Below are 27,776 nucleotides of genomic sequence, written 5' to 3'. Positions count from 1 at the left end.
GTGTCTCGAGGACGGAGGGGCTGGGCTGAGCGGAAGGAGTCCAGCTGGGCGAGGCGCGTGAGCGGACTTCCCAAAGCCCAGCTGGTTTGCCTGGAGACCCCAGGCCGTCCCCACTCTGTGACCTTCCTCAGTCTGTCTTCACAAATTACCCACATTCAGCAGCTTAAAACCACTGAGATGTGCCCTCTCACAGTCTGGAGGCCGGAAGGTCCAGAGGGAGGCATCAGTGGGGCTGGTGCCTCTGGACATTCTGAGGAGGGACCTAGGCCTCTCCCAGCTCCTGATGGCTCCTTGAGGTCCTTGGCCTGCTCGGCTTGGGGCCACCTCAGTCTAGACCCACCTCCGTCTACACTGGTCTCTCCCTTCTCCCCGGATCTGTGTCTCCAATCTCCCGCTGCGTCCTCTGACCTGCGGCTGGGTTTAGGCCCCACGTCCAGGTCTTACAAATACTCTTTCTCCAAATAAGGTCACGCTCGCTCTTCCAAGGACACCATTCAACCTACTGCAGCCACTTTGTTCCCGGAAGGATGAGCTGTGTAGGTCATAGCGGGGAAGGGTTTGTGACGGGGAGTGGCCCGGGGTGGGTCTGAGTCCTGACTTAGACCAGTAGCTGACCCCCCCCCCCCCCCGCCACACTTCAATCTGTTTTCTTCTTTTTTTTTTCTTTCAGTAAGCTCTCTGCCCAAAGTGGGGCTTGAACTCACGATCCCAAGATCAAAAGTCAAGTGCTGTATTGACTGGGCCAGCCAGGGGCCCCTGCACTTAATTTCTTGGCCTGGAAGGTGCAACAGGGACCTAGCACACAAGGCTGCTGTACAAGGGAGCCAAGAGCCTGGGAGCAGCCCTGGGGAGGCCGGCAGTCAGACTATTTCTAACAGTGCTGACTTTACGTGATCATCGGCCATGGACGTTCAAGGGCGAGAGACCAAACGCCCACCTCTCCCAGACGAGTCTGGGCGAGAACCAGTGAGGGCCGGGCAGAGATTAGCTTCCAGAGGGCCTGAGAGATACCACCTCCCATCTCTTCCTGCCTGATGGTCTCCTGTCTGGTCCTCAGCCACAGGTGACACGGAGCCCACCTCTCTCTAGGGGAACGTTCGACCCCCTCTGTGGAAATGCGGAGTTATGCCCAGAGGCTCACATTGTCTTTGCCAGTAACTCAGGACTTACAATTTATAGAAATATTTTGCAGGGGACAAGCCTACAGTATACAGGACAATCTCTCTCTCTTTTTTAAAAATGTGTAATGTTTATTATTTATTTTTGAGAGAGAGAGAGAGAAACAGAGCGTGAGCAGGGGAGGGGAAGAAAGAGAGGGAGACACAGAATCCGAAGCGGGCTCCAGGCTCCGAGCTGTCAGCACAGAGCCCGACGCGGGGCTCGAACCCACGAACCATGAGATCATGACCTGAGCCGAAGCTGGCTGCTTAACCGACTGAGCCACCCAGGAGCCCCAGGACGGTATCTCTTAATAGGCCAATGAAGAAATAACATACTCCAAACCAGTGATAGATTGATTACCCTACTGGTCCAAGCAAAGGGGACAGAAACCAAGTCCAAATTTAGTTGAGGTTGCTTTCTACAAGTTGGTTCTTAGAAGAGTCGATCCAGTTAGCCCACCAGGAGCTGATGTCCAGCCACCGGCACAGAGCAGAAGTCCCCTGAGTCCAGAGCATGGTGCTGGGGAGCAGAGCTGCGGGGGGAGGCGGGCAAGACGGCCCCCTTGGAGGGGCCACTGCACGGCCTTCACCCCTGCCAGCAAAGAGGGGCCTTGCTGCTCCAGAAGCCAGTGCCCCCAGGTCTGCAGAGAGCTTTCGAGCTCTGCAAAGGGTAGCCTTGCCCAGACGGAACACTCTCAGTGGGTCCTCACAAACTCTCGCTATTTGAAGTTTCAATGTCTGCCGTGTTCTGCACACCTGTCCACATATTCTTATATCCGTAAGTCCCCAGTGGCGCCCGCCAGCTGCTGAGCGACTGCTTGGTGACAACAGATGTCAAGGATGACGTCCTAACACAGCTTCCTCTATGTAAGTAAATGCACCCTTAGATCTAAATAGCTTCCCGTAACTCATAAACAGGTGGATTTAAGAGCATAATAAACCAATACATGACAGGAAGTTCTCTGCCCCTGTCCCCACGCCCCGGGGGCCACCGAGACCCCAGCTGTGAGCTGCACCTGTTTACTGCGGCGGCCTCTCCTGCAGACTGGGGCCTTGCCGGGCTGCCAGTCTCCCCCGTGTGTGGGTTGTGTGGGCTCGGGCGAGGGGGGGCTGGCAAAGGTCCAGCCTGGGAGGGGACCGCCTGGGGACAATGGGCCACTCTGCCAACTTGTGTCTTTGCAGAGCTCGTGAAGGAGGCGGGAGGTGCTGAGCAGCGGGGAACCCACCCCCCCAGCTCGGACTGAATGACAGCTAATGCCTAAGGCCCACGGTTCTTGGCCGTGCCCGAGGCACAGTCTGTTTCCTTTTTTTTCTTTTCCTGACAATGTGCAAAAAAAGAAATGAATCTCGTCCAGCGACAGCCACCGCCATCCGGCACAGCAGCAGGGCACATGATGTATCCCCCAGACTGGCAGGTGGCACGACAGGACCCAGTTTAGCTCCCCAAGAAGTTCAACTTGCCGACACTGAACCTTCAGCAGCCAGGAGGAAGCAGGGGCCAACGGAAGGCAAAGGTAAGTCACGTAGAGGGACCTTCAGGAAGGGTGCGTTCCAGGCGCCGGCCAGAGGCGAGCACCCCAACCGCGGCCATAAACCTGCAGGCGTGGTCTAACCCCAACATGCGGCTGGTGCCCCGCAGTCCCCCAGGCACCTCTGACAGGCACCAGGGGCGCCCGGTCTCTGGGGCAGCAAGTGTGGGGGCTTCTTTTCCAGGTGCTGGGGTCTCCCTCCTGGGAGCTCTCCCTGCGGCTATTATCACTGTGACCATTGCTGACCCACCCCACTCCCCACCCCCACCCCTGCTCAGCAGCCCAGGGCCTGGCTCCTGTCCTCCCTCTGGCCAGGAGCTCCCACCCTGGGTACGTTCTCCCTGCTCAGTGAGACGCCTCCTCCCCCGCCAGACATCCCACATCAGCGGAAGCAAAGCCTGTGCGGGACAAGAACACAGGGACCTCCCAGAGGCACACGCACCTCCCGTCTGCAGCCCAGCATCAGGAGGGGCACAAATTCCCAAGGATGGTGATGGGACTCCGATCAGAGGCCAAGGCCGTGAAGTGCGGTCTGCCTCTTCCGGGGCCCCAGAGCGGCCTGGACAGCCAGTGTGAGCAGAAGGTGAGCCCCCGCACTGACCTCGTCGGCTCCCTGCGGACCCTGGGTGTGGAGCGGGACCTGGCCCCGGCCACCATCGCTGTCATCGGGGACCAGAGCTGGGGCAGGAGCTCCCGCTGGACGCTCTGTCGGGGTCGCCCTCCCCAGAGGCAGTGGTAGGCAGAGCTGGGCCGGCTCTGCTCTCCCCGCGGGCCACAAAGCATCCCGGGGGTACTAGGCGTTTCAGACATTGGCCCCGGGAGGCTTGGGTCTACGGGCATGGCCTGGGCTGCCCCCAGGTCTCTGACCCCCTTTCGCATCCTTAGCCGTCGCTGGGCCTGTGTCCATCGGGTTCCGGAACCTGACAGCCCAGCCCTGACTCCAGACCTTGTCCAGTGGTCTGTGGCAGGCATGTCTTTGAGGACACCGAGCTTGTAAGTCTCAGGTGCCGTGTGAAGTCGTTCCGAAGAATTTTCTCAGTGTTTGGAAAAAGCGATCAGCCAGGGTCATAGCGTGATAAGACACGATGTTTTTCTTAAAAAAAAAAAAAAAAAAAAAAAAAAGTGATTTTGTACGTCTATGATTTAATAAAATAAAGGAAAAAAGGGAGGAAGGAGATAGTAGCCTCCTCGTGGGTTGGGGGAGGCTCCGTCCTGGTCCCTTCCCTCGGTCCCATCTCCTGCCAGTGCTGTCAGAGGCCAGACCCAACCAGAACCCAGGGTTTGGGCACCACCGACGCCGTCCTGCCCGGCCCGTCCCCCGCCCTGGGCACAGAGGAGGGTGTGGGGACCCCAGTGGGCTGCCCAGATCCTGCACAGCCCCCAACAGCAGCTGTCTCGCCAGATGCCCCGGCCTGGGCTCCCTCCAGGTCACTGGCAGCCCAGTCCTTGATCCCAGGGGGTCCTGCGAGATCCCGGTCAGCCCGGCGGAACACCTAATGCACCAGAGAGGAAGGATCCGGGGCAGTCGTCCCTCTGCTCTGCCGCGGGGTCGGCATTTTTTTTTTAATTTTTTTTTTTCAACGTTTATTTATTTTGGGGACAGAGAGAGACAGAGCATGAACGGGGGAGGGGCAGAGAGAGAGGGAGACACGGAATCGGAAACAGGCTCCAGGCTCTGAGCCATCAGCCCAGAGCCCGACGCGGGGCTCGAACTCATGGACCGCGAGATCGTGACCTGGCTGAAGTCGGACGCTTAACCGACTGCGCCACCCAGGCGCCCCTACGGGGTCGCCATTTTGGGGAGAGGGGCAACATGGTGGAGGGTCTGGATGCCGGTGGCAGGCATGTGACCCCTGGGCATGTCCCCAGGCTGGAGGAGATGATGAACGCCCTTATAGGGCCAGCAATACAAAGGATACGTCAGTGCTCAGGACTCGGCGACAGGAACGCCCAGGCCCAAGAAGCCCAGGGTGGTTCCAGCCTTTCTGAGCTCCGGCTGTGCAAACTGCCCACTGAGAATTCCCTTGAACCCCCTCCTTCGGACGTCCAGACTCTTGCCCTGGCTCTTACTGCCTTCTCCCCGCACCCACCGTCCACAACTGTGAGGGGCCTTGGAGACGCACGGATCCCTCTGCTCCCCACATTTCCGTCTGTCCCCTTCCCTCAGCCGCCACCTGGACAAATGCAGGTCCTGTGGCCGAAGCCCGAGGCCTGACTCCGGCCCGGGAGTCCTGGGGGCCCTCAGACACTGAGCCGCGACTCCGGCTCGTGTGGCGGACAGAGCAGCACCGTGGGGACGTGGCCACGGTCGGCCTGGAGACACTCCCCTGCCGATGCCTCTGTCCCCGGGCCTGTGCTCCTTTGTGCCCGCCCAGTCCAGGCGGCCCCCGTCACCTCCCAGCCCTGGACGGGGACAGAAATTTTAGTCCAGGACTCTGGGGACACTGGGGCAGCTCCCTTGGGGGGTAAGAGGACAAGGCACCTGCGAACTTGGAATGTTTGGAAAACTGCCCAGGACCTGTGACCTGGTGCTGAGAGAATCGGCTTCCTCCGGCCGGTCCTCAGGACAGTCCGTCCTCAGGACGCCTCCCAGGTAGGAAGGAGGTCCTTGAAGGTGGGAGGCACGGGGTTTCTGCAGGTGAGGCTCGGATGGCCGCTCCCTCACTGTCCTGGCTCCTCCTCTGCTGCCTGGTCCCCACCAGGTGTTTCGGTCCCCACCGGGGAGCCCGCTGCCTCTTCCTTCCAGGCTTTTCCATGTGCTGATCCTCCTCTGAGAAAGGCCCCCGCGGGACTCCCGGCTGTCCTGGTCACCGCTGTCCTGGGGCACTGCTCTGGAGATGATGAAAGCAGGCCCTGTGGGACGCGGGGCTCCATGTGACCGGTAACACAGCGTCTGGGGTCGAGGCCTTTCCGTGGCTTCCCGCGCTCAGCTCCCTGAGATTCCGTGTCTGCAGGCCTCGAATGGCTCAGCAGAGAGACCCCCTCCAGAATGGAGAAGTCCTGCCCCCAGTCCTTGTGTTCACCCCCAAATACGGATGACCACCCCACAAGGCTGCGAGACAGAGAAGGATATTCCAGGCCAGATTTTCCAGGACTCACTTCCTGTTCCTTGGTGGATCGGCGGCTAATTCCAAGAGGAGAAGGAAGAGGGACGCCGGGAGGTGTTGAGGACTGAGGACACCCACGGGGACAAGATGAGGTGACTGGGGAGCATCGTCCTTATGTCTCCACGCTTGAGCTGGTAACCAATGACCTCTGTCCTTGTCTTGTCCTTGGCTCGCGTGCCCCACGTATCTGATGTCTGCCATCGATACCCTCCCCTCACCTAGACCATCCTGGACATCATCTCGTTTCAAGAGTGTCCCCCTAGCCCCTGGCCCCTCAGTGTGACCTCCTCTGCTGGAGGCTTGCAGAAACGGCTGGGGAAAAACACCCCGGACCTGCTGAGTCAGAATCTGGACTTGAACCAAGCTCCAAAATGGGTCGTGTGCACTCAGAGTTTGAGAAACCAGGCTCAGAGCAGAGCCAGCTACACGACTTAGGGTCTCAGAGTAAAATAAAACAGCAAGACCCCTCGTTCGAAACGACTTAGACTCTCAAGATAGTGAAAGCAGACAGCAAACCGGGAGGGGACCCTTCTGAACACGGGGCTCCACGGGATTAGTCCTGGTTCTGAGTGTGTGAGCACAAAATATCCACGTTGGTCCCTTTTCCGGTTTTGAAAAACAACCCGGGGGAAGACTCCCGTTTTTTCCAGCTCACCTACGGGGCTTGCTCCCAAGAGCACGTCATGGCATGTCTGGTGCCCCCTTGGGCCTGAGGCCACTTGGACATCACTGTGAGTAGCAGCCTAGCCAAGTGCGTGCAGAGCCGGGCAGCTGGGAGGGGGTGACAGCAGTGAGGCGGGTGGGGGGACTTTCTTAGCTCTGTCTATATCTCCTCCCTCCGGCCTCGAGATTTGTTTTGCAAAGCTCTCGTGGAGAACCCCGGGGCCCAAATCTGCATGTCACTTCTCCACTGCCACGTCTGTCCTCCGCCCCTGCACCGAGACTTGGCTTGCAGATGTGACGGGAGGTCCCTGCCGATGGCACTGAGGGGCCATCTTTATTGACACGGGTCTCTGTTACCAAGTGTGCATGCCGTCGGACTTGTGGCCCAGGGACCCTATCCTTTGGCCATCCTCTAGAACAGGAACTGTCCTGCCCACGGACAAGGCTCAAGTCCAGCTCAAGGATAAATTTTTTTTTCAGTTTTTGAGCACTATTAGAGATTGTTTCTGTCACATCTATGACATAGCTGTTTTTTAAAACTTTTAGGACAATCGGCGGCTTACAGAACCCAGACACAAGTAGATCTTCCCACCCACGCAGGTTAAAGGTCTCCATCGGTTCCACAGTAAGGAGGAATCTGAGACACAGGATGGAATCGCTGAGTATTTTTTAAGTTTATTTGCCTGTTTTGGGAGAGAGCTGAGGAGAGGGAGGGCTTCGGGCTGTCAGCACAGAGCCTGACGCAGGGCTCGAACCCACAAACCACGGGATCATGACCTGAGCTGAAATCAAGACTGGGCCACCTAACCAACTGAGCCGCTCAGATGCCCATCACTGTATATGATTTACGTGTAGGCTGGGATACATATTCGGTATCCCCTAAATTAGATACCGTTCTCAAAACGTCCTTTGAACCCCCAGTGAAGACTCTACAGAAATAATCTACTTGCAAAAATGAACGTAAGGGAAGAAATAATCTTGCTTTCCTTCCGCTTCCTTTTCTCCATCCCTTCCTTCCATACCTCTTACCCCCCAAGAGACAGAGCAGGGGGATTCCTGCAAAACGTTCCAGGACCTAAGAGAAGTGGCAGGTGGTGTTAAACAGGGACACGGGTACTACGGACATGGTGTGTCTGCTTACGTGATCTTGTTCGGCCGAGGGGTCCCGCTCCCTGAGTTCCTCTGCCGTCCCTCCGGCAGACCCTGGGGTGGCTGGCGGTTGACCCTGGGAGGTCCCCTCTTCTCGGGGGTCTGCTTAGCTCCAGACTGACCGCCGGCCTTCCGATCGGCCCCCCCTTTCCAACAGACAGGAAGCAGGCAGATGGGCTTTTCCTTAAGTATCGGGAAGTAGATGGGTGTCTACGCCGCCCAGAAACATGCTGTGCTAAACACACAACTGACTGTGTGTGTTCGTAGTGTGCGTTTATGTGTGTGTGTTGGTACATGCTTTTGTGTACGTGTTAGCGTGTGCGTGTCTGTGTTTATCTTCTGCTCATAAAAGTAGTATATACCTGTGTGCGTTATCTGTTTGCTGCATAACAAATTATCCCGAACCTGGTGACTTCAAAGACAGAATTTGTTCTCTCCCACAGTGTGAGAGTCAGCAACTGCAGGGTCTCGGCTGGGGGGCTGTGGCTCAGGGTCCCTGGGGAGCCGTGGTTGAGGTATTGGCTGGGTCTGCATCGGCTGAAGGCTCGACTGTGGCTGGCGAGCCGCTCTTCACGTGGCCGTGAGCGGAAGGCCTCGGTGCCTTACTTTGTGGACCTCTCTGTCGGTCCCTGGTGTCCTCAGGACGGGGCTGCCAGCCTCCCCCAGAGCGAGCCATGCAAGAGAAGGCAAGAGGCAGTCATGACACATTTACTGCTAGTCCCACACGGTCACTTCCGCCATATCTATCTTTAGACAGAAGTCCCTATGTCCAGTTTGCGCTCAAGGTTTCACCTTTCGGAGGGAAGAGTGTGGAAGAATTTGTGGGTATATTTTAAGCCACTGCTGCGGTCACTGGCAAGTATCAAGAAGGGTAAAGAAAGAGAACAGAATCCCTCTGTAACCCCACCATGAACATATCGGTATGTTTTCCTCCAGGCTTTCGGAAGGTGAATATCTATGCTATCTCTGTGTTTGATGGCCACACTAGTGGCCTCAGAGACCACTCCCCAGGCTTCTGTGAAGTGTTTTCTAAGCACCAGAGACATTTGGAGACTCCTACCACTGCTTTTCCTTGGATGGGTCATTAATCTGAAGGCTGGCTTTCCCGTCTCTGGGCCTCCACAGCCCAGAACACCATAGCTGGCCTCGGAGTTAGCATTAGCCATGAGCTCATCAGGCTGGAGATCACCTCCCTGAGGTTCTGGATCTGACCCTCATTGATCTTCCCAGCATCACCAGCATGGCCGTGGGAAACCAGCCCCAGGACAGCAGACTGCAGGCAAGTCTTTCTAGAACTTGGGAATGGGCCAAGCTGAAGTTCGGGAGACTTCTAGGTCTTTCTAGAACTTGGGAGTGGGCCAGGCTGAAGTTCGGGAGACTTCTAGGTTTCTGTGGGCAGCAGCAGGGCTTCTGGTGTGCCTCCTCTGCCCTTGCACTGAGTGGTTGGGGAGGAGACTGGGGTAGCAGTGCCCAGGGCACGGGGCAGAGCTATTAGGACACAGGTTAGAGGCTATCACTCCCCAACACTCTCCAGTGTGGTTCCATGTCCATCATCATTAAAGCTTCCAATGGCCAGGATGCCTGGGTGGCTCAGTCAGTTAAGCATTTGACTCTGGATTTTGGCTCAGGTCATGATCTTGCGGTTGGTGAGTTCAAGCCCTGTGTTGGGCTCTGCGCTGCCAGCAAAGCCTGCTTGAGATTCTCTCTCTCCCTCTTTCTCTCTGCCCCTCCCCCCCCTTGTGCTCTCCTCCTCAAAATAAAGAAATTAACTTACAAATAAAAGCATCCATCGTCTGATGTGCTCCGGCCCCACTCGCTCATTGGCCATACCCATCACTGTGCCCCACCCCTCATCCACTCCAGCCACACCTGAATCCTCAGTGGTCCTCGAACCTACCAGAAGGTCTTTGTACCTTCTCTTCCCTCTCTCTGAAACGTTCTCCCTGCCCAGCTTTGACGTGGCACGTTCTCTATTTCCCTCGAAGTTCTGACAAATGCCACCTTCTCCGGGATGCCTGATACCCTGGACCTGGTCCTTGTGTCTGTTGTCTACATTACCTCCTGGGGCACAAACCCCTGAGGGATAGTGCCTGTGTGCGTAATAGTGAATCTCCAGACCCTGGAATGGACCTAATGCCTATGAGTGCCCGTAACTGATGCATGACTAGAAGGTGATCTTTATGGGGTCTCTCTCTGCCGGCAGACATTCTGGGGAGCAGTTACCACTCCCCAAGACCCTGTCGAAATGCACGGGAAGATATGTGTTTCACACAGTGGTATCTACCCCAAGCCGACTTCATCCCCAGGGACGTTGGCAATGGCAACGTCTGAGACATTTATGGTCGTTACAACCTGGGAAAGAAGGTTTGCTACTGGCATCCTGTGGGTGGAGACCAGAAACGGAGCTAGATTTTCTAGAATGCACCCGATGACCCCTGCCACAAAGAACCATCCATCCCAAATTGTCCATGGTGCTGAGGTGGAGAACGCTGGATGGTCTGTTCACTCACAGACATCAGACCGCGTGCTACGCATGGGGGTAGCAGGGGGAATAAAGACCAACGAGAAGATGCCTTTTAACTGAAGGACAGTTCACGTTAAAACTCACTTCCCGAAGTCGACTGTAACTTTCCTCGGTGAAGTTTTCCCATGGTTAGGACTTAATTTAGCCTGTTTATATTTGTCGTCTTTATCTGACCCCGGCACTTAATTGCTTATATGATGCTAGCTTGTGCTTATGTGATGCAAATTTCCAACTTGTGGCTATGCAGTATTATCTACTGTGTGTGGCGTAACATAATTTTATGGGACATCATGAGAGCTAAAGCACATGTCAATCGGAGCAACTATTTTATTTCATTATTTTTTTAAAATTTTTAATGTTTATTTTTATTTGAGAAAGAGAGAGCACAAGTGGGGGAGGTCCAGAGAGAGAGGGAAACACAGAATCCGAAGCAGGCTCCAGGCTCCGAGCTGTCAGCACAGAGCCTGATGTGGGGCTCAAACTCATGAGCCGTGAGATCATGACCTGAGCCGAAGTCAGACGCTTCACTGACTGAGACCCCCCCCCCGGGCACCCCTGTAGCAAACTATTTTTAAAAATATGTCCCTAGATGTCAGCCTTTCCTTGTTTGTTTGTATTGTCTGTGGGCAAAAACATTATTGAAATTTGGTGTGTAAGGCTTATCTGCTCATCTCTCTCTCTCTCTGTCTGCAGATTCTAAGAAATTTGATTGGATTTCTCTAATTTGAGTAACCCCTTCCAAGAACAGACTCCAGAAAAAGTATTTAATATTAGGAATGAGCACATGTAGAGACATTTATTGACATCAGATCCTATCACAGCAGGCACAGAGCACCTGTGGCTTGGGGACCTCTGCGGGACTGCATGGAGACACTGAGATGGCACGTGACGTGTCACAAAGGCACCCCTGGGCTTTTGGGGCAAATACAACACGTACACAAACACTGTCATAGAAGGCATAATCTTAGAAGCATCACAGGAGAGATTCAGAAAAGGAGAGGTCTCGTCTGGCTACAGGAGGCAGAGTCCTCGGAAAAGAAGAAATACCAGTGGTGGGTTAAAAAAAAAAAAAAAGTTTAACATTTATTTATTTTTGAGAGAGAGAGAGAGAGAGCCAGAAAGAGGGAGACAGAGAATCCAAAGCAGTTTCAGTGCAGGGACTTCCCGACGCTCAAATTCAAGAACTGTGAGATCGTGACCTGAGCCAAAATCAAGAGTCAGAGGCTTGACCGACTGAGTCACCAGGTACCCCACCAGTGGTGGGTTTTGAAGAAAGGTAGGAAATCAACAGAGAGCATAGTAAAGGCAGATAGGCAGGCCTTCCTGTGGAAGGGATTGGCCAAGCCAACGCCCAGGAGCGTGAAAACCAGGTCATGGTCTCAGTTACCGGTTTTCCACCATCACACCTGTCTGGCCGTATTATTGTTGGATGTTGGAAGAGATGTACTCTTCCTTTGTGTGCTTTTTTTCTTTTTCTTTTTTTCTTTTTTTTTTTTTTTGGCATCAGATCAAGGCACTCATACATCCAGGGGCAACAGACCATCAACTTGGTGGTGGTCCCCTGTAACGTGGACATTGCCAGCACAGAGGCACTGAGCGTGGCTCAGGAGGTGGACCCCAATGGAGACAGGGCCAGAGGTAAGAAGAAAGAACCTAGCTCCCAGAAGATGGGTAAGAAGGGGGAGACTTCTTATATATTTAGAAGGTCCCTTAATGCAGCACCGTTAGAGACAAGAGCTCTTCCCAGGAGAAGCTCCATGGGCTCAGGGCGCATTCACACCCTATGGATGGGTATCTCCGCTCACAGGGTTAGAGGCGTGGCCAGAATTTGGGGGTTCCTCACCCTTCTTCCTCTGCCCCTCATTTGGATTCACAAACCATCCTGGATGGGGTGGGGGCGAGAACTACCTTATCTGCTATCCCACAATGGTCTGGAAAGGAGAAAGTGACTGGCCCTTCAGATCTGCCTTGCTACAGGTAAAGTTCTTGGGACCCATTGGTGCATGGAAAGCACCTTTATAAGGTCTCAGCGAACATTCTACTGGGCCAATGTTGGAATATGAGGGTCTGCAGAATGTATATTCAAGCAGAATTCGTAGGCAGCTGGGGTCTCCTAAATTTCTTAAAAAAAAAAAAAAAATAGTTGCCTTGGAAGGCATTACAGGGAACTTGGTTTAAGAGCAGTCTCGTTTGAGGCCTTGTTCTACCGCTTTCTGGCTACATATCCTTGGGTAATATATTGAACCTCTCCTGGCCTCGGTCTCCTCATCCATGAAATGGTACTCCCAGTAAGTACCTATGTGCTGGCTTGTTGGAAGGATTCCACGAAGAAATACTGTACACGATGGTACTTAGGTCTGTGCACATGGTATTTTCTCAACAAACGGTTGCTGCTATGTTTTTTAATTTGCAATATTACCATTCAACATCCCTTCTCCACCAACCATCCCACCTACCCGTCGAGTTGACCTGCCTGGAACTTTGCAGGTCATTTGCCTTGACTGAACGCACGCTCGTCATATAACCGCCTTTCCCGTTTCTTCCCACATAGATGCCTGGTTTTCCAGTAAGGACAGAAATAAACAGTAGGGGCAAACCCCTCAAGTATAACGTTTCACCACGCGCTGGACCACGCTTGCGCCCTGTTAGCTGTTGACTTCTCCAAGCATCACAAACGCACTGAGCCAGAGAGAACACTCAGGCTTTGGGTCATCAGTCATCGTAGGTCAACCTTCTTTCTCCCCTCTCAATCCTAAGTCGTGAAGGGTGTTTTACTGATGGCCACAGTAGGTAGTATCATCGGTCTGGGAGGGAGATCTATCTGGATATCAAAATCTTTGTAGAAGCGGGGTGGGGTGGGGCACTTGGGACTTAATGGACGAGTACAGAGTTTTAGGTCTGCAAGATGAAAAAAATTCTGGTGGGATGGTCACACAGCAATGAGAGTACAATTTAAAGTGGCTACGGCGGTAACGTGTATGTGATTCCTATTTTACCACAATTTTTTTAATAGGAAGCTAAATGGATTATCTATACAGTACTTCCAAAAGGATGAAAACGAACAAATTTGGTGACTAATAAATAGAGTGGTGGTTTATATAATGCCAAGTTTCAAAAAGAGCTGTGAGTCAGTATATTTGCAAACTCTCCACCAGACTGGTTCCCCACCCGTCCATTGCTAACTGCACACTGTCTACAAAGCCAGCTCCAGCTCGACTCCTGTCGCCACCATGGCACAGCGATGGCACTTGTTAGGGTCACCAGTGCCCTCCATGCTGACAAACATGTGGTCACTTCTCTGTCCCCATCTTTCTCGACCTCAGTCAACATGGCTGACCGTATTCCCTCCTTCCTGAAAGCTTTCCTTCCTTTGCTGTAACACACAGCCTGCTGGTTTCTGGCTCACCATTCTCCCTCGGTCTCCTCCTTCACTGGCCACTGGAGGTCACATTCTTAGTCTCCTGGTCTGGTTGCTTCTTTAGTTCTCTGATCCCTAAAGTCGGAAAGCCAAAACTTGGCTCTGAGATCCTCCCTCCGTCAACACGTGCTCTTTAGGCAAACTTATCAGGTGAGCTCATCTCTATCAGCTGGCAACTCCCAGATCTAAATTTGTGACCCTTCCCTTTCCCTAGACTTGACAGTTCCAGTTGGATGTCTGTCAAAGGTCTCCAATCTAGTGCGACCAAAACATAGCTCCTGATACCCTACCCTGCCTCAGTCCTCCTCCTCCCAAGGCTTCTCCCCCTATTCCCAGCACCACATCTGCCTGCCCAGTTCTAGAACTAAATCTAAGAGTCACACTTGATTCCTCCTTCCCCTGCTTCCATTTTTAATTCATCTGGAGTCCAGATGACTCTGTCCCCAAAACCAAAACCACATCTGTCCACCACGCTCCATCACCACGTAGGCCAGGCCCCCTTCCTCTCTTGCCTGGACTACTCAAGCATCCTCCTGCTGGCCTCCCGGCTCTCACCTTGCCCTAAGTACACCCTCCACTGACCTTTGAACAGGTAAATGAAGTCACTCCCTTCCTCTGCTTCTACCCTAATGCGTCCACGCCACGTACACGAACCCTAGGCTCCTTTCCTGGACGACAAACCCTCCTGTGACCTGGCTCCATCCGCCTCTGTGCTCATGGTTCTGTTTCACTCTGCCTTTCCCACCACCCTTCAGTGTAGCTGTGAGCCGGAGGGCCTGGGATGTTCTTTCTCCTTCCTCACAGGGCTGGGTGTGCAGATCTCAGCCCGAATGCTACCCTCCCAGAGGCCTTCTGTCCACTCAGCCCAGCACCGCACCACCCACCCCCACCTGCACTCATTTGCCGGCACATGACCGGATGTCACTTCTCTGCGTAACGCTTCTCAATAGCGTTACTAGCAAGGTATGTTTCTTTATTTCTCGCGAATCACAAGACTAATGTATCTGGCTTTTACCCGCTGGAAGGTGACGGGGTAGTCACACAACAGGGACTCTGCAGTCTTGTTCACTGCCGCTTCCTCAACTAAAGTAGCGTGCTTAATAAGCATCTTTCAATTCCATATGAATGTGCAAGGTATGCAGGAAGGAGTTAATTTAAAAAGAGAGAAAAAAAACCCTAAAGCATCTAAAAACAGGTCACCGTTCCCTTCTCTGTGGCGCAATAGTTGGGATATTAGATGATGCTTAGAGCCCACTGCAGGGCTCGAACTCCCAAAGGGTGAGATCCTGACCTCAGCTGGGATCCGGAGTCTGTGGCTCATCCAACCGAGCCACCCAGGCACTCCCTAGCGTGAATTCTGATAGCAAGTCTCACTCTTTATTATCTTCCCACTTTTTCTCAGGATAAAGGACAGGGATGTAGGCATTCCTGAATGATTGCTGGCTCCCAGGAGGGGCTTCCCCAGGTTTTCTGCCTCCTCTCCCACTGGAGGGTCCTCTCCTTTCCTTTGGGAAGTGCGGGCGTACATTCAGAGATGTGTCGGCTCTGTTAGTAACAGGAAGGACAACTTCTGCCAATAGGAAGGTAAAACAGAGAGACAGACATTCAGCTGCTTAGAGGCCAGGAAGGTTTCAGGAAATGATAGGCCAGATGGCCAGACTTAACCACAAATTAAAAACAAGGACGAAAATAGCAGAAGATGACGTTCGGTTCCCGACATAAACAAACAAACAAACAGAAACATGCAGTGGTCATTTGATGCCCCAGGAATCGAAAGAAATACTCAGAATTCAAAGCTTTCGATCCGAACCAAGTGGGAGGATATGTGGGGGCAGCAGGGAGACAGGGAGGCCGGAAGGACAATGTCAACGGAGGCACCCACAGGAGGAGGGCAGCATGAGTCTGTCACAGGAGACACCTGAGAGGGGCACCGACCTTCTGCACAGCAGGGACTGAGCCGTTGCGGGCAATCTGGTGGGCATCGGTCAGTAATGATGATGCGCGCTGCCTGGTGTCTGGAACCCAGCAGACGCCCGGGAACGGTTGTTCGATAAATCCCACGAGGCAATTAATGAATTGCATAGCGAAAGAACAAATAAACACGCAGATAAGAGGGGTGGCGATGGAACGCACCGAGAGGGTGTCAGGCGCGGGGCCATCGCAACAGAAGGCTTCGCTGGTCCTGGCCAAAGAAGGATCCCAGAGCCTCGCAGCCTTCAAGTATATTTGAGGAGAAAATGGAACATTCCACTGCCTTTCGCTAACCATCTCACAGGAATCCCGACCAAAGCAGATGTAGCGGGCAAGGCACCGAAAAAGTTGTCGTGAGTGTGGTGCGAAATATCACGTTACAGGATAGCGACATGCGGAGCCGGCAGGAGATCAGATCACGAACAAGCTGACGTTGGCGGAGGCAACGAAGGAAGAAATGTTCTTCTAGACACATCGGTATTTCAGGTGACATTCTTCAGGACGGTCCTAGAACAGAACGCTGTGGGAGCCAGCCCTGCCTTCCGGAACCGGCCAAGGTAAGGTTACCAAGTGATAGAGATAAAATTATACAAGTTTTATAGTCACGCCAGGTCTGGGGTGGGGCCCAAGAATTTATGTTTCTATCAAGTTCCCAGTTGAGGCCAATGTTACTGGTGCAGGGACCACACTTTGAAAACCACCACTCAAGGTCTTTGGGAAAGTCAAGTCTTGGATGAGCAAATGCATTGAAATGGTCCGTCATCGTGCATCCGGGTGTAAATCCTGAGGGCCCAGGTGCTGGGGACTCACTGCTGACGTGAGAAGCATTCAGAGTGGTGTCGGAAAAATGAGCCCCAGCGGTCCTCCCTGAGTTCGCGTAAATAACAAATACTCTGCAGCCAGACTGCCTGGTGTGTGGCCCTGGGCAAGCCACGTAACCTCTCTGGGCCTTTACCATCAGTCGTTTTCTGATGAAATGCATTCACATTTGTAAAGCCCTTAGAATCGTGCCCGTCACTTAGAAAACAGCATGTACATTTTTTAAAATTTAATTTTATTGGGGTAAGAACACTTAACATGGGGTCTACCCTCTTAACAAAAATTGTTTAATATTTATTTATTTTGGGGAGACAGAGTGCAAGCAGGGAAGGGGCAGAGAGAGACAGAGATACAGAATCTGAGGCAGTCACAGAGCCCGACGCGGTGCTCGAACCCACAAAGCGCAGGATCATGACCTGGGCTGAAGTCAGACGCTTAACCGACTGGGCCACCCAGGCGCCCCTTAACAAATTTTTAAGTGCGCAATACAGTCTTGTTAACTACAGGCACGATGTTGTATGGCAACGTCTAGACCTATTCATCTTGCATAACTGAAATGTCACACCTGTTGATTAGCAGCTGCCTGTTTCCCCTCCCCCAACATCTGGCAACCCTCATTTTACCCCCCGGTTCGGTGAGTTTGGCTTGTTTAAATGGCTCGCGTAAGTGGGATCGTCCAGTCTTCGTCCTTCTGTAGCTGGCTTATTTCACTCAGCCCAACGTCCTCAAGGTCCACCTATGCTGTCACATGCTGCAGAATCTCCTTCTTTGTAAAAGCCAAATCCTATTCCTTTGTGTGTATTTTCTTTATCCATTCATCCACCTATGGGCACTTAGGTCGTTTCCACATCTTGTGATGGGGCCAGCATCCTCAAAGGAGTGCTAATATCTCTTTGAGATCCTGATTTAAACTACTTTGGATAAATACCCAGAAGTGGGATCGCTGGATCCTATGGTAGCTCCATATTTCAATTTTTTGAGGAACATATCTATGGCTTTCCACGGTGGCTGCATTATTTTGCATTGCCACCAACAGTGTACAGGGGTTCTAATTTTCCCACGTCCTTGCTCACACTTGTGTGGTTTGTTTTAAATGTTGATATTTATTTATTTTTGAGAGAGGGTCAGGGGCAGAGGGAGCGCGAGAGAGAACCCCAGGCCGGCTCCACACCGTCAGCACAGAGCCCAGCGTAGGGCTCGATCCCACGAACCATGAGATCATGACCCATCGGCCCTTTGTATGTCTTTTTTTTTTTTTTTTTTTAATTTCTTTTTTCAACGTTTATTTATTTTTGGGACAGAGAGAGAGCATGAACGGGGAGGGGGCAGAGAGAGAGGGAGACACAGAATCGGAAACAGGCTCCAGGCTCTGAGCCATCAGCCCAGAGCCCGACGTGGGGCTCGAACTCACGGACCGCGAGATCGTGACCTGGCTGAAGTCGGACGCTCAACCAACTGCGCCACCCAGGCGCCCCTGTATGTCTTTTTTGAAGAAATCTCTATTCAAGTATTGGGCCCAGTTTTGATTGGGTTTTTAGGATTTTATTGTTGTCATCGTTGTTAAATTGTGGGAGCTCTTTAAGTATTTTGGAAACTAGCCCCTTATCAGTTATATGGTTTGCACATATCTTCTCCCATTCTGTAGGTTGCTTTTGCCTTTGTTCGTTGTCTCCAGTGCCGTGAAGAAGCTTTTCCGCTTCCACTAAGCTGTAGTCCAGCTTATCTTTTTTTTTCTTTGGTGGCCAGTGCTTTTGGTATCATATCCATGAAATAATTTCTAAGACAAATATCGTGAAGATTTCAGCCTATGTTTTTTTCTTCTAGGAGTTTTACCATCTCAGGTCTTACATTCAAGCCTTTAATCAATTTTCAGCTGACTTTTGTGTATAGTGTAAGTTGCATTCTTTTGCATGTAGATCTCCAGTTTTCCATCATCATTTGGTGAAGAGACTATCCTTTCCCCGTGGTGTATTCTTGGACACCTCCCCCCCGCCCCCGCCCCGCCATCAAAAACCAGCTAACTGCATGTGTGTGGGTTTATTTCTGGGCTCACTGTTCTGATCCATTGGTCTGAATGTCCATCTTTATATAGTACCATAGTGTTTGTAGATTTATCCAATCTGTTTGAAATCAAGAAGTATAATGCCTTCAGCTTTATTCTTCTTTATCAAGATTGATTTGGCTATTCGGAGATAATTCTGTATTACAAGAAATAAAATACTAGTTTGGGCAAGTCACATAACCTCTACGAAGTTAAGTTTGTTTTGTTTTCCTGTAGATAAAACAGGTGACATACCTCATGAATTTATTGGGATGGTAAAGAGAAAATAAATTTCGCCTTTCTAACACCATGCTTGCTTAGGTTTGGGCTCACTCTGTAATTAGCAACTGTCGCCCTAATGCACTACCTGGCTTTTCTGAAGGCATGTGTCATCCTGGGGAGGTGAGCTTACCGACCCCCTTATAAAGCCCAGAATTGGCAAAATGATCACTCACATAGGTTGTTGGCCTTAGAAATAAAATAGTTATTTCTCCAGCAAAAATGAATTTATTTGGGAATGACAGAGAATTGCAATTTGGGGGTAAAAAGCCATGGCAAAACCATAGGCAGGTCCCACAAACAAAGGAGAAGAATTTTATTTTATACAGAAGAAGGAGAAAGTTGGGTTGTTTTGAACTCAGTCCATCGGAGAAAAGCACGCGTTCAGGGTGCTGACGGCTTTTCCCTGGCTGAGCCGCAGGGGGTGGTTGGTCGCTTGTAGGGGATGCCGTGCACGTCTCTTCCTGTTGGGGCCTACAGTTGATGATTCCTGTTGAAGAGTCCTCTGCTAGGTCTGTAAGGGACACTTCTTGGACAGTGGTATGGCGGGAGAGCTCCCCCTTCTGGCTTCCCGACTCCCTTGCAGCAAGGTTTCCCTGAGCATTGACACCAGGGTCCCTCGTGAATGCCCTTGTGCTCCGTCTTGTTTCCGAGCCCTCCTGGGAGGAAGGAAAGGCCACAGTGCCCCATCTGGCAGGAAGACTTACCCATGGGCTCACGTTGCCTTGTCAGTGTGAGTCAACGGGTTGAGTTTCAACGGGTTGAGTTGCAAGTTGCAAAAGTTACAGCCTACCCAAGGCACTCCGTCCTGAGGTGGTTGAGACACCCCACTGAGCAGCCCACACAAGCCAAGAAACAAGCACGTTCTGAAAACCAAATCGCTCGTGGCCAGGGGCTCACAGGGGAGCTTCCGAAACCGGGAAGTAACAACTACCTAATGTTGAAACGAAGAGCCGATCAATCTGGGAAGCAAGAAGGGAAGGAAGAAAACTAGAAACCATTTAGGAGGGCAAAAGGAATGAACACTGACTCAGCAAATGTATCCTTTTGCAATAGGTTCACACTTTGTCGACCTTGACAGTGAAACAGCCAGTTATTTTCCCAGCCTGTCAGACAACAGCAACGAATTCTCCTGAGCCAGGAAACATGTACTCCCAAGAACATTGAGTTGGAAGAAAGAAGCCAGTGGTTCTCCAACTGCAATGTGCACAAGAATCACCTGGGGGTGACTGGGAGGCTCAGTCGGTTAAGCACCAGCTTGGGCTCAGGTTATGATGTGAGTTCGAGCCCCACGTCGGGCTCTGTGCTGACAGCTCGGAGCCTGGAGCCTGTTTCGGATTCTGTGTCTCCCTCTCTCTCTGCTCCTCCCCTGCTCATGCTCTGTCTCTGTCACTCAAAAATTAGTAAACACTGAAAAAATTTAAAAAAAAGAATCACCTGGAAAGTTTATTTAAATTCAGATTCCTGGGTCCCAATCCAAGTTTCTGGGTCAATAAATTGGGGGGATGAGGGGGCAATGAGTTTGCCCTTCTAACTTCCCAGGTGATCCAGGGAACATACCTTGAGGAGCCCCAACTCTAGTGGGATTCCCCTCAATTCACAGAAGAGGGCTTCGAAAGACGTATCCCTGTCTAAAAGACACAACCTTGTCAAACTGACAAAAACCTTGGTGTTTTGCCAAAAGACGTTGCATTTTGATAGCCGTTTTTGATAGTACATTTCTCAATATTTAAATCGTCTACATTCAAACTTTAATTTTACATTTGTGATATTTTAAGTTAGTTTCTAAAAATTCATAACGATTATGATAATGATAATTTGAAGGATCAGGAAACAATCTCATACATTTCCGACTAGAGATTCAAACTGCCCCTCCCCGCCCCCCCCCAAAGCACCCGTGAGACCTTATGACTTCCTGGTGTCATCCAACGTCATCCACATTTTACAAGGCCTCGGTACGCTAATCCACAAACTGCCTCTAGACCCCAACACACTCCTCCCGCCTGGCTCGGGGACCTCATTCGTCGAGGCAGAAGCTGGGCCCGCTGGGCACTCAGGCATCCGTGTCCACCTGCATGGGCTGCGGAGGCGGTGAGCTGGGTGTGCCCTGGGACCCTCCACCACTGACTCGCTCCGTGACGGTATCTGGCAATTAGCCTCTCTGGGCCTTAGATTCCTCTCTTGTAAAACAGAGAAGCAACCAAGCCACGTGCTTTGTCCTGCAGTTGGGGGGGGCGGGGGCGGCGCTTAACTGAGATGTGGAGGGTGCTTGGCCTCTGTGACAACCCTCTGTGGTGCCTCTCTGTGTCCTTCCTTCTCCTCCCCTTCATTATCATCGCCATCGTTCATTGGTTAAGACTGTACCGTACCTGCCACCAATATCCACCAAGATCCCCTACCAAAGTGCCGTTTATCAGTTTATAACACTCAAATGATCACTGACAGAGCGTTTTCGTAAAGAAAGCTTACGTTATTTTCAAGTGTACTTGTTCTCTAAATACAAAGCGCGAAGCCAAACCCAAGCCCGGCCGCTTCTTGGCACTTCCCCACTCCGGTGACATAACAAAACTGCACACCGGGTCATTCGAGCTGTATTGCATGCAAAGCCGTCCTTGGGCTCTTTAACAGGTGTCCATCTTAAACATTTTTTACAAATGTTTGTTTATTTTGAGACAGAGAGAGAGAAGGTGGAGAGGAGGGAGAGAGAGAGAGAGGGAGAAAGAGAATCCCAAGCAGGCTCCACACTGTCAGTGCAGAGGCCAACACGGGGCTCGATCTCACGAATCCGTGAGATCATAACCTGAGCCCATGTCAAGCATTGGACACTTAACCAGCTGAGCCACCCAGGCGCCACAACAGGGGCCCGTCTTAGCGAACTTCACACAAAAATAGAAATTCCGGATCCCCTGGAATGCCGTCACAGGGGATTCGGCCCACGTATCGAAGAAATCTGTCAGCCAACTCCATCAAGCTGCGGAGTGTCATCGTTCGCTATTGTTTTGTTCAGAAATCACTCCCGTCGTTAGAAAAGCAAATAAGGGAGAGCCACCGGAGGGCGACAGAGAGGCCGCACCTGTGTGGAGACGGCATCCCCAGCAACGAAGCGGATAAAAGAACATTTTATCCCATGAGGGATCCATGAGGATTCCCGGGGACTCCAGGTGACAGGCACAGAAACTGGCTTCTCTGTCACCCGCTCCCTTTAGACGGCCGCATCCTTCCTGGTGGCCCAGCACATCCTGAGATGGCCCTCCTCGCGTCCCTGCCTGTGGCGTGCTGGCCGCCCCGTTAGGCAGGAGCTGCCCTCCATTTGTCTTGCCTGAGAGATGGGATGGTTGGGTGGCCGATGGGATCCTCTCACGGCCCCCAGCCCAACACCACACGCTGCTGCCCCAGGCAGGTCCCAGCTCTTTAATGCGGTTACGGCTCAGATCGACGACTCTCTCTCATTTTCGGAAAATTAAGGTGTTTAATCAGGACCTCGGAAAGTTAGGAGAAAAAGTCATAAGGCAGAACGAGACCTGCTTATACAACAAAATCAGGGAGGAGTTTAAAAACTGGGTTCTCACACTTACAGCCAGTACCCCAAATGGCAAGTCCTAGGACGAGGCTCCGCCTAAACACGGTGTCATGTTTACCAAGACCAGAAGCCACTTCTGGCACGTAAGAAGCGTGCAGACAGATGAACATGCCCACGCAAGAGACCACGGGGCCCCTTAGGCTTTCCTACAACTGCTTCCCAGCCACCAACGTGGAGCCCCGCCCGCACCAGGAGACAATTCCACCGCCTCCAACTTTCTCTGGCTTCTTCGTTTTGAGGCTGGACAGTTCTACTTACTTCTTTTCCCTTCTTGTCTTCACCCCTAGTGCACGACCGACCGAAGAGGTCAGTGGTTTCGTATGTGCTGCCGAAGCGAGCACACGGGTCGGTGGTTTGATAAGAGTGTCCTTGCTTTGCCTGGGGAAGTTCCAACTTTCATTCTGCTATAGCCCTGATGCCAGGAGGGTGTTCGTGTGTGTGTGTGTGTGTGTGTGTGTGTGTGTGTGCATGCGTGCATTGTATTTTTGTTTTCACACGTAATAAAAGCAGCACTCTTCGTGTCTGGATGTGTTCTCGGGAGATCTGCAAGTGCTGTAATAATAGGTTTCTGTTTCCATTGAACGAGTCCAGTGCTTTCTACGAGTTACAAACACTCAGCTTCTCTCTCAGGGTGAATACCCTCAACTGAAATGTATTTTCATAGAACAACAATTTGGTTTCCTAAACGTCAGTTTTCCTCGGGGCGTCTGGGTGGCTCAGTCGGTTAGGCATCCAACTCTTGATTTCAGCTCAGGTCTTGATCTCAGGGTCGTGAGTTCAAGCCCCACATTGGGCTCCACGCTGGGCACGCAATCTGCTTGAAAATTAAAAAAAAAAAAAAAGTCAGTTTTCTTTAAATTAGCATTATCAGATCATAAATTTTTTCTCATTATGAAAAAAAACCTCCGTTCGGGGCACCTGGGTGGCTCAGTCCCTTAAGTGTCCGACTTCAGCTCAGGTCATGATCTCATGGTTTGTGGGTTCGAGCCCCGTGTGTTGACAGCTCAGAGCCTGGAGCCTGCTTTGGATTCTGTGTTTCCCTCTCTCTCTGTCCCTCCCCTGCTCATGCTCTCTCTCTCTCTCTCTTAAAAATAAATAAACATTAAAAAATTTTTTAAAGAAAGAAAAGAAAAAAATCTCCATTTAGAAACATTGCCTTAGGGTACAGTGGGTAAGCCAGACTTAAATTTAAAAAAGTTCCTATCTTTAAAATGTCTGGGGAATTTATAGAATTCACCACGGTGGTTTGTTTAGTATTGCAGTTAGAAATATTATCCACAGGGGCGCCCGGGTGGCTCAGTCGGTTGAGCGTCCGACTTCGGCTCAGGTCATGATCTCACGGTTCGTGAGTTCGAGCCCCGCGTCAGGCTCTGTGCTGACAGCTTGGGGCCTGGAGCCTGCTTCAGAGGCTGTGTATGTCTCTCTCTCCGCCCCTTACCTGCTCACACTCTGTATCTCTATCTCTCAAAAATAAATAAATGTTAAAAAAATTATTTTAAAGTTGAGGCCAAGGTTAGAGCCGCGGGCTTGCTGGGCCGGCCGGTCCAGGAGCATCTGCTGTTTTGCACCTGCTCAGGACTTAGTTCGTGCTCCCCCCCGGGAGAGATGGAAGGAAGCACCCGGCCGAGTTCTCATTTCTGCATTATCTTCTGCAGCACAGGATGATGTAGGCTTAGTGCTGATCCTCTGAATACATGGCTGTGCCTGCTGTCTGACCCGTTCTTTGAATCTTTATCTACCACAAAGACAGAATTGTCCACTAGTCCTATTCCACAATCTTTATAAGTTGGACTTAAACATACTGCCACAGCTGTGTGGGTTTCCCCTTCAACAACTCTGATCCCCCTCTCAGTAATGGGGTGCCAGGGATGTCCAGCTTCCTTCTGCGCTCTAGATAAAAACCCTCTTCTGCCCAGGCCTGGGTCGGTGGGTCTGAATCTCATTCCACAACTCAGGTGAGCAGGAAAAAGGATTTCTGCCATTTTCCCACAACAACTGACTGTCTTTTACCTCTTTGGCCAGTTGGTAAAAGTGATACCTGACTTATGACCGCTCCACTGTTCCCAGGGGCTGTGTCTGAGCCCCCGGGTGCCTCACCAGGGGTTGGGGGACAGGCCTGGTCCTGGATCATCATTTCTCCAGGCTGGAGAGGAGGTCCCACGGCAGTGGAGAGGGCAGGACCTGTAAGGGACAGAGGACAGGACGGATGAGGACAGCAGCACGGGCGGCCGAGGGCCTTCTTAAAGTCACCATGTAAAATCCCAGGCCTTCTCTGACTTAAATTGTGTTTAATTCCATCTCAACACAATAGTGCCTCCTACGATGTTTAAACAAGGGCGAGAAAAGAAGGAACACGTTTCTCTTTCTTATCCAACCAGGACAAAGTTGAAGACATGGAAACGAAACAAGCAGAGGCAGCAGAAAATCGGGTCCGACTTCAGTTTGGAATATGGAACAGCTGGTTTTGTCAAGACCAGATTTACCGCGTGGTTCTGAACAGAGTCCGGGAAGAGGTTTTTACCCCAGTGGGCAATCCTGTGCAGGACCTTGAGTAGAAACGGTCTTTCTCAAATGATCGGTCTTTGACTTCGCCCATCACTGAGATCGAGTTGTGCGCGTGAGTGCGTATTTCTTGGTGAGCGTGTAGGTCAGTGCCACGGGTGTTTGCGAGGCAGATGCCGGGCACTCTGATTGACAGTTGTGTCACTGAGAGAAGGTGGGAGGGGCCACTACTGTGTATTAAATCCCTTCTGCAGTGATAAATACTCACATATTATCTCAGTTATAGTTTTTTTTTTAAGTTTTGTGTTTTTTTTTTTTTGTTTTTTTGTTTTTTTAGACAGAGAGAGAGACAGAGCATGAACGGGGGAGGGTCAGAGAGAGGGAGACACAGAATCGGAAACAGGCTCCAGGCTCCGAGCTGTCAGCCCAGAGCCCGATGCGGGGCTCGAACCCACAGACCGCGAGATCGTGACCTGAGCCGAAGTCGGACGCTTAACCGACTGAGCCACCCAGGCACCCCTCAGTTATAGTTTAACAGTGACCCTGTCAAGGGACTTTTAGTTAATTCGGGAATCAGGTTTTTATTTTCTTTATTAAAAATTTTTTTAAGTTTATTTATATTTGAGAGAGAGAGTGAGAATGAGAGAGAGCAGGGGAGGGGCAGAGAGAGAGGGAAAGGGAGAGAGATTCGCAAGCAGGCTCTGAGCGGTCAGCACAGAGCCCAACACAGGGGCTTGAACTCACGAACCGTGAGATCATAGCCTGAGCTGAAGTCTGAAGCTTAACTGACTGAGCCCCCCCAGGTGCCCCGGAATCAGGTTTTTGATGCGGCAAAGCATGTACTCAAAACCAGTTCCAACCGCAGAGTTCTTTATATTTCATGCTATGCATCTATTACCAAGCTACTATTATTGGAATTCAGCAAAATACAACCAGCACTCACTTTACTCGTTATAATTTGGTTTTCCTTGAGGTCTGAAGCAGCCTCGAACTCACTGAGTCCACAAGACAGGAAGGAAAAACCCTTTGCCTAGATCCCGTAGCCCAGTCACCTCCAAGGTTTCCAACCCTCCGCCCACGCGGGGTGCATAGAACGGAAGGTGGCTTTTAACCCGCAAAGAAGCCCAACTCTGGAAGCCTTTTCTTCATCAGAATAGAAAGTAGTTACCCAGATGTGGGGCCCGGCTGCCAGGCAAACTGGGCATCCCTGTGAAGAGAGGGAACGAGGTGAGCCTTGAAGCACATCCTGATCAGCTCCCGGGAGGGGCCAGGGCATCAAGGGGCCCAGAGGTCTCTCTGGGAGGTGGAGCAGGCGTGGGGGTGGAGGAGGGGGAGGAGCTCCTGTGAAGGCTGGGATGTCCAGAACGTGCTATGGGTTTGCCAGCTTACAGGGTGGGTTCTTAGTGCCAGAGGGAATGCCTGATACTAGAGTTCGGGGCAGCACAGAAAGCGCCTTGCCGTGGTTGGATGCTGACCACTGGAGTGGGGTGGACAGGACCACCGGGACCTCTCGAGGCAACTATCCACTCATCCGAGAATCCCAAGGCTTCACTGCAAGCACAGGCCGAGACCCCTCCGGCTGACCCTTCTTCCTCCCTCTTCCAGGAAACCAGCAAACGTCTGGCCAAGCAGATCTCATTCGTAATTCAATATTTCATGCTGCAGCGAACGGGCACTCCCTTACAGAAAGCCACGATGCAGATACTGCAGGAGACAGATCACTATTCCCGGCGGCTTCAGGAACCCAGCGACGCCTCCACCGAGAGGAGGTTCCTTAAGGAGAAAACTGACCGGCTCAGGCTCTCTGGAAATCATCCAGTTAAAGGGGGCAGATGCACAAAAGGGCAGCAATGCTTTGGGGTGTTTCCCGCCGTGCATTCACCGTGAGATGGCCCACGAAGTGGCTCCACATCTGGGACCGCACTCTGTCGCCTTCCGTGTCCACCTTCGCTGGATTGCACGCAGCACCAGAGTTTGGGTTTGACAGGCACACACGCCCGGGGCGGTCCCCTCTGCCGGGAGAGATGGCTCTCCGGGCCTTGGGCCCCACAGCCCCCCCAGTTACGGGGTTCTCAAATACTGCTCTCTTTCTTTGTTAATTCATCTTCCCCACCATCAGATTATAAGACCCCAGAGCGGGGAGGTCCGTATCGTATTCTTCTTTGGTATTTCCGGGATCTTACATGGCACCTGTTACCTAGTAGCTGCTTAATGAATGACATCTTACTGAACAAATGCATGATGAGGGTGACCGGCTGCTATGGCTTAGCTCCAGACTTTGGTCGTTTGAGACGGTGTCCCTGAGCTGGTCACTCTCAGAGGATTCTGGCTGTGCCACCTGCTCCCCACTGTTGACCACGGTCGTGTTTACAACCCCCAGGGGAAACGAGCCGGCGTGATACTGATGGTCATCTGTCCTGTTTCTCTGGCTGCGATGAGCTCCCATTGCTATGTGAAGCCCTGAAGAGAAGTTTTGTAAGGAAAAAAATATTTTTTTTAATGTTTACTTATTTTTGAGAGAGACAGAGGGTGAGCAGGGGAGGGGCAGAGAGAGAGGGAGACACGGACTCCGAAGCAGGCTCCAGACTCCGAGCTGTCGGCACAGAGCCCGACGCGGGGCTCGAACCCACGAACCACGAGATCGTGACCTGAGGCCAAGTCAGGCGTTCAACCATCTGAGCCCCCCAGGCGTGCAGAAAAATACATGTTTTAAAAAAATGTCGAGCTTCCTACCAGTGGTCATCTCTAGATTGGAGGATTGCGGCTAATTTTATTTTCTTCGTCACGCTGAGCAATAGTTAATTTCAGGGGGATTTTAGGAACATTAAGTGAAACCATTTCTATGAGCTACCTGTCCCCCAAATCCAGCGACTCTTCCCGCTCATCAAACACCTCTCTTCTGTACTCTCGAGGTCTGTAGAGGCTCTGGGGGTGAGCCCTTGAACGTGGCTTCTGAAGAGGTACCCCACCACACCTGGCTTCCCAGCAGGTCGGAGCGTGGGCCTGAGTGCGGGGCCCACGTTCCCATCGGAAT

The 27,776-nt window shown here is 51.9% G+C and overlaps 1 protein-coding gene across 1 annotated transcript; it reads left to right on the top strand.

Annotated features, from left to right (window-relative positions):
- The first annotated feature begins 903 nt into the window (after positions 1–903).
- Positions 904–26,946, top strand: LOC123575982 (interferon-induced GTP-binding protein Mx2-like). The gene is given in 16 exon segments (XM_045437035.1): positions 904–966; positions 2,495–2,674; positions 2,762–2,820; positions 3,062–3,382; positions 3,384–3,424; positions 4,857–4,996; positions 6,019–6,136; positions 8,734–8,796; positions 8,799–8,891; positions 9,014–9,023; positions 11,646–11,770; positions 15,929–16,007; positions 21,607–21,785; positions 22,112–22,240; positions 24,569–24,791; positions 26,155–26,946. Coding segments are annotated over 16 exon segments (2,298 nt in total). The 3' UTR covers positions 26,630–26,946.
- The last annotated feature ends 830 nt before the right edge of the window (positions 26,947–27,776 follow it).

Source organism: Leopardus geoffroyi, chromosome C2 (assembly GCF_018350155.1).
Source record: "Leopardus geoffroyi isolate Oge1 chromosome C2, O.geoffroyi_Oge1_pat1.0, whole genome shotgun sequence".
NCBI lineage: Eukaryota > Metazoa > Chordata > Mammalia > Carnivora > Felidae > Leopardus > Leopardus geoffroyi.
The sequence above is the reverse complement of the archived record's forward strand: the minus strand, read 5'-3'. Positions and strand labels throughout refer to the sequence as shown.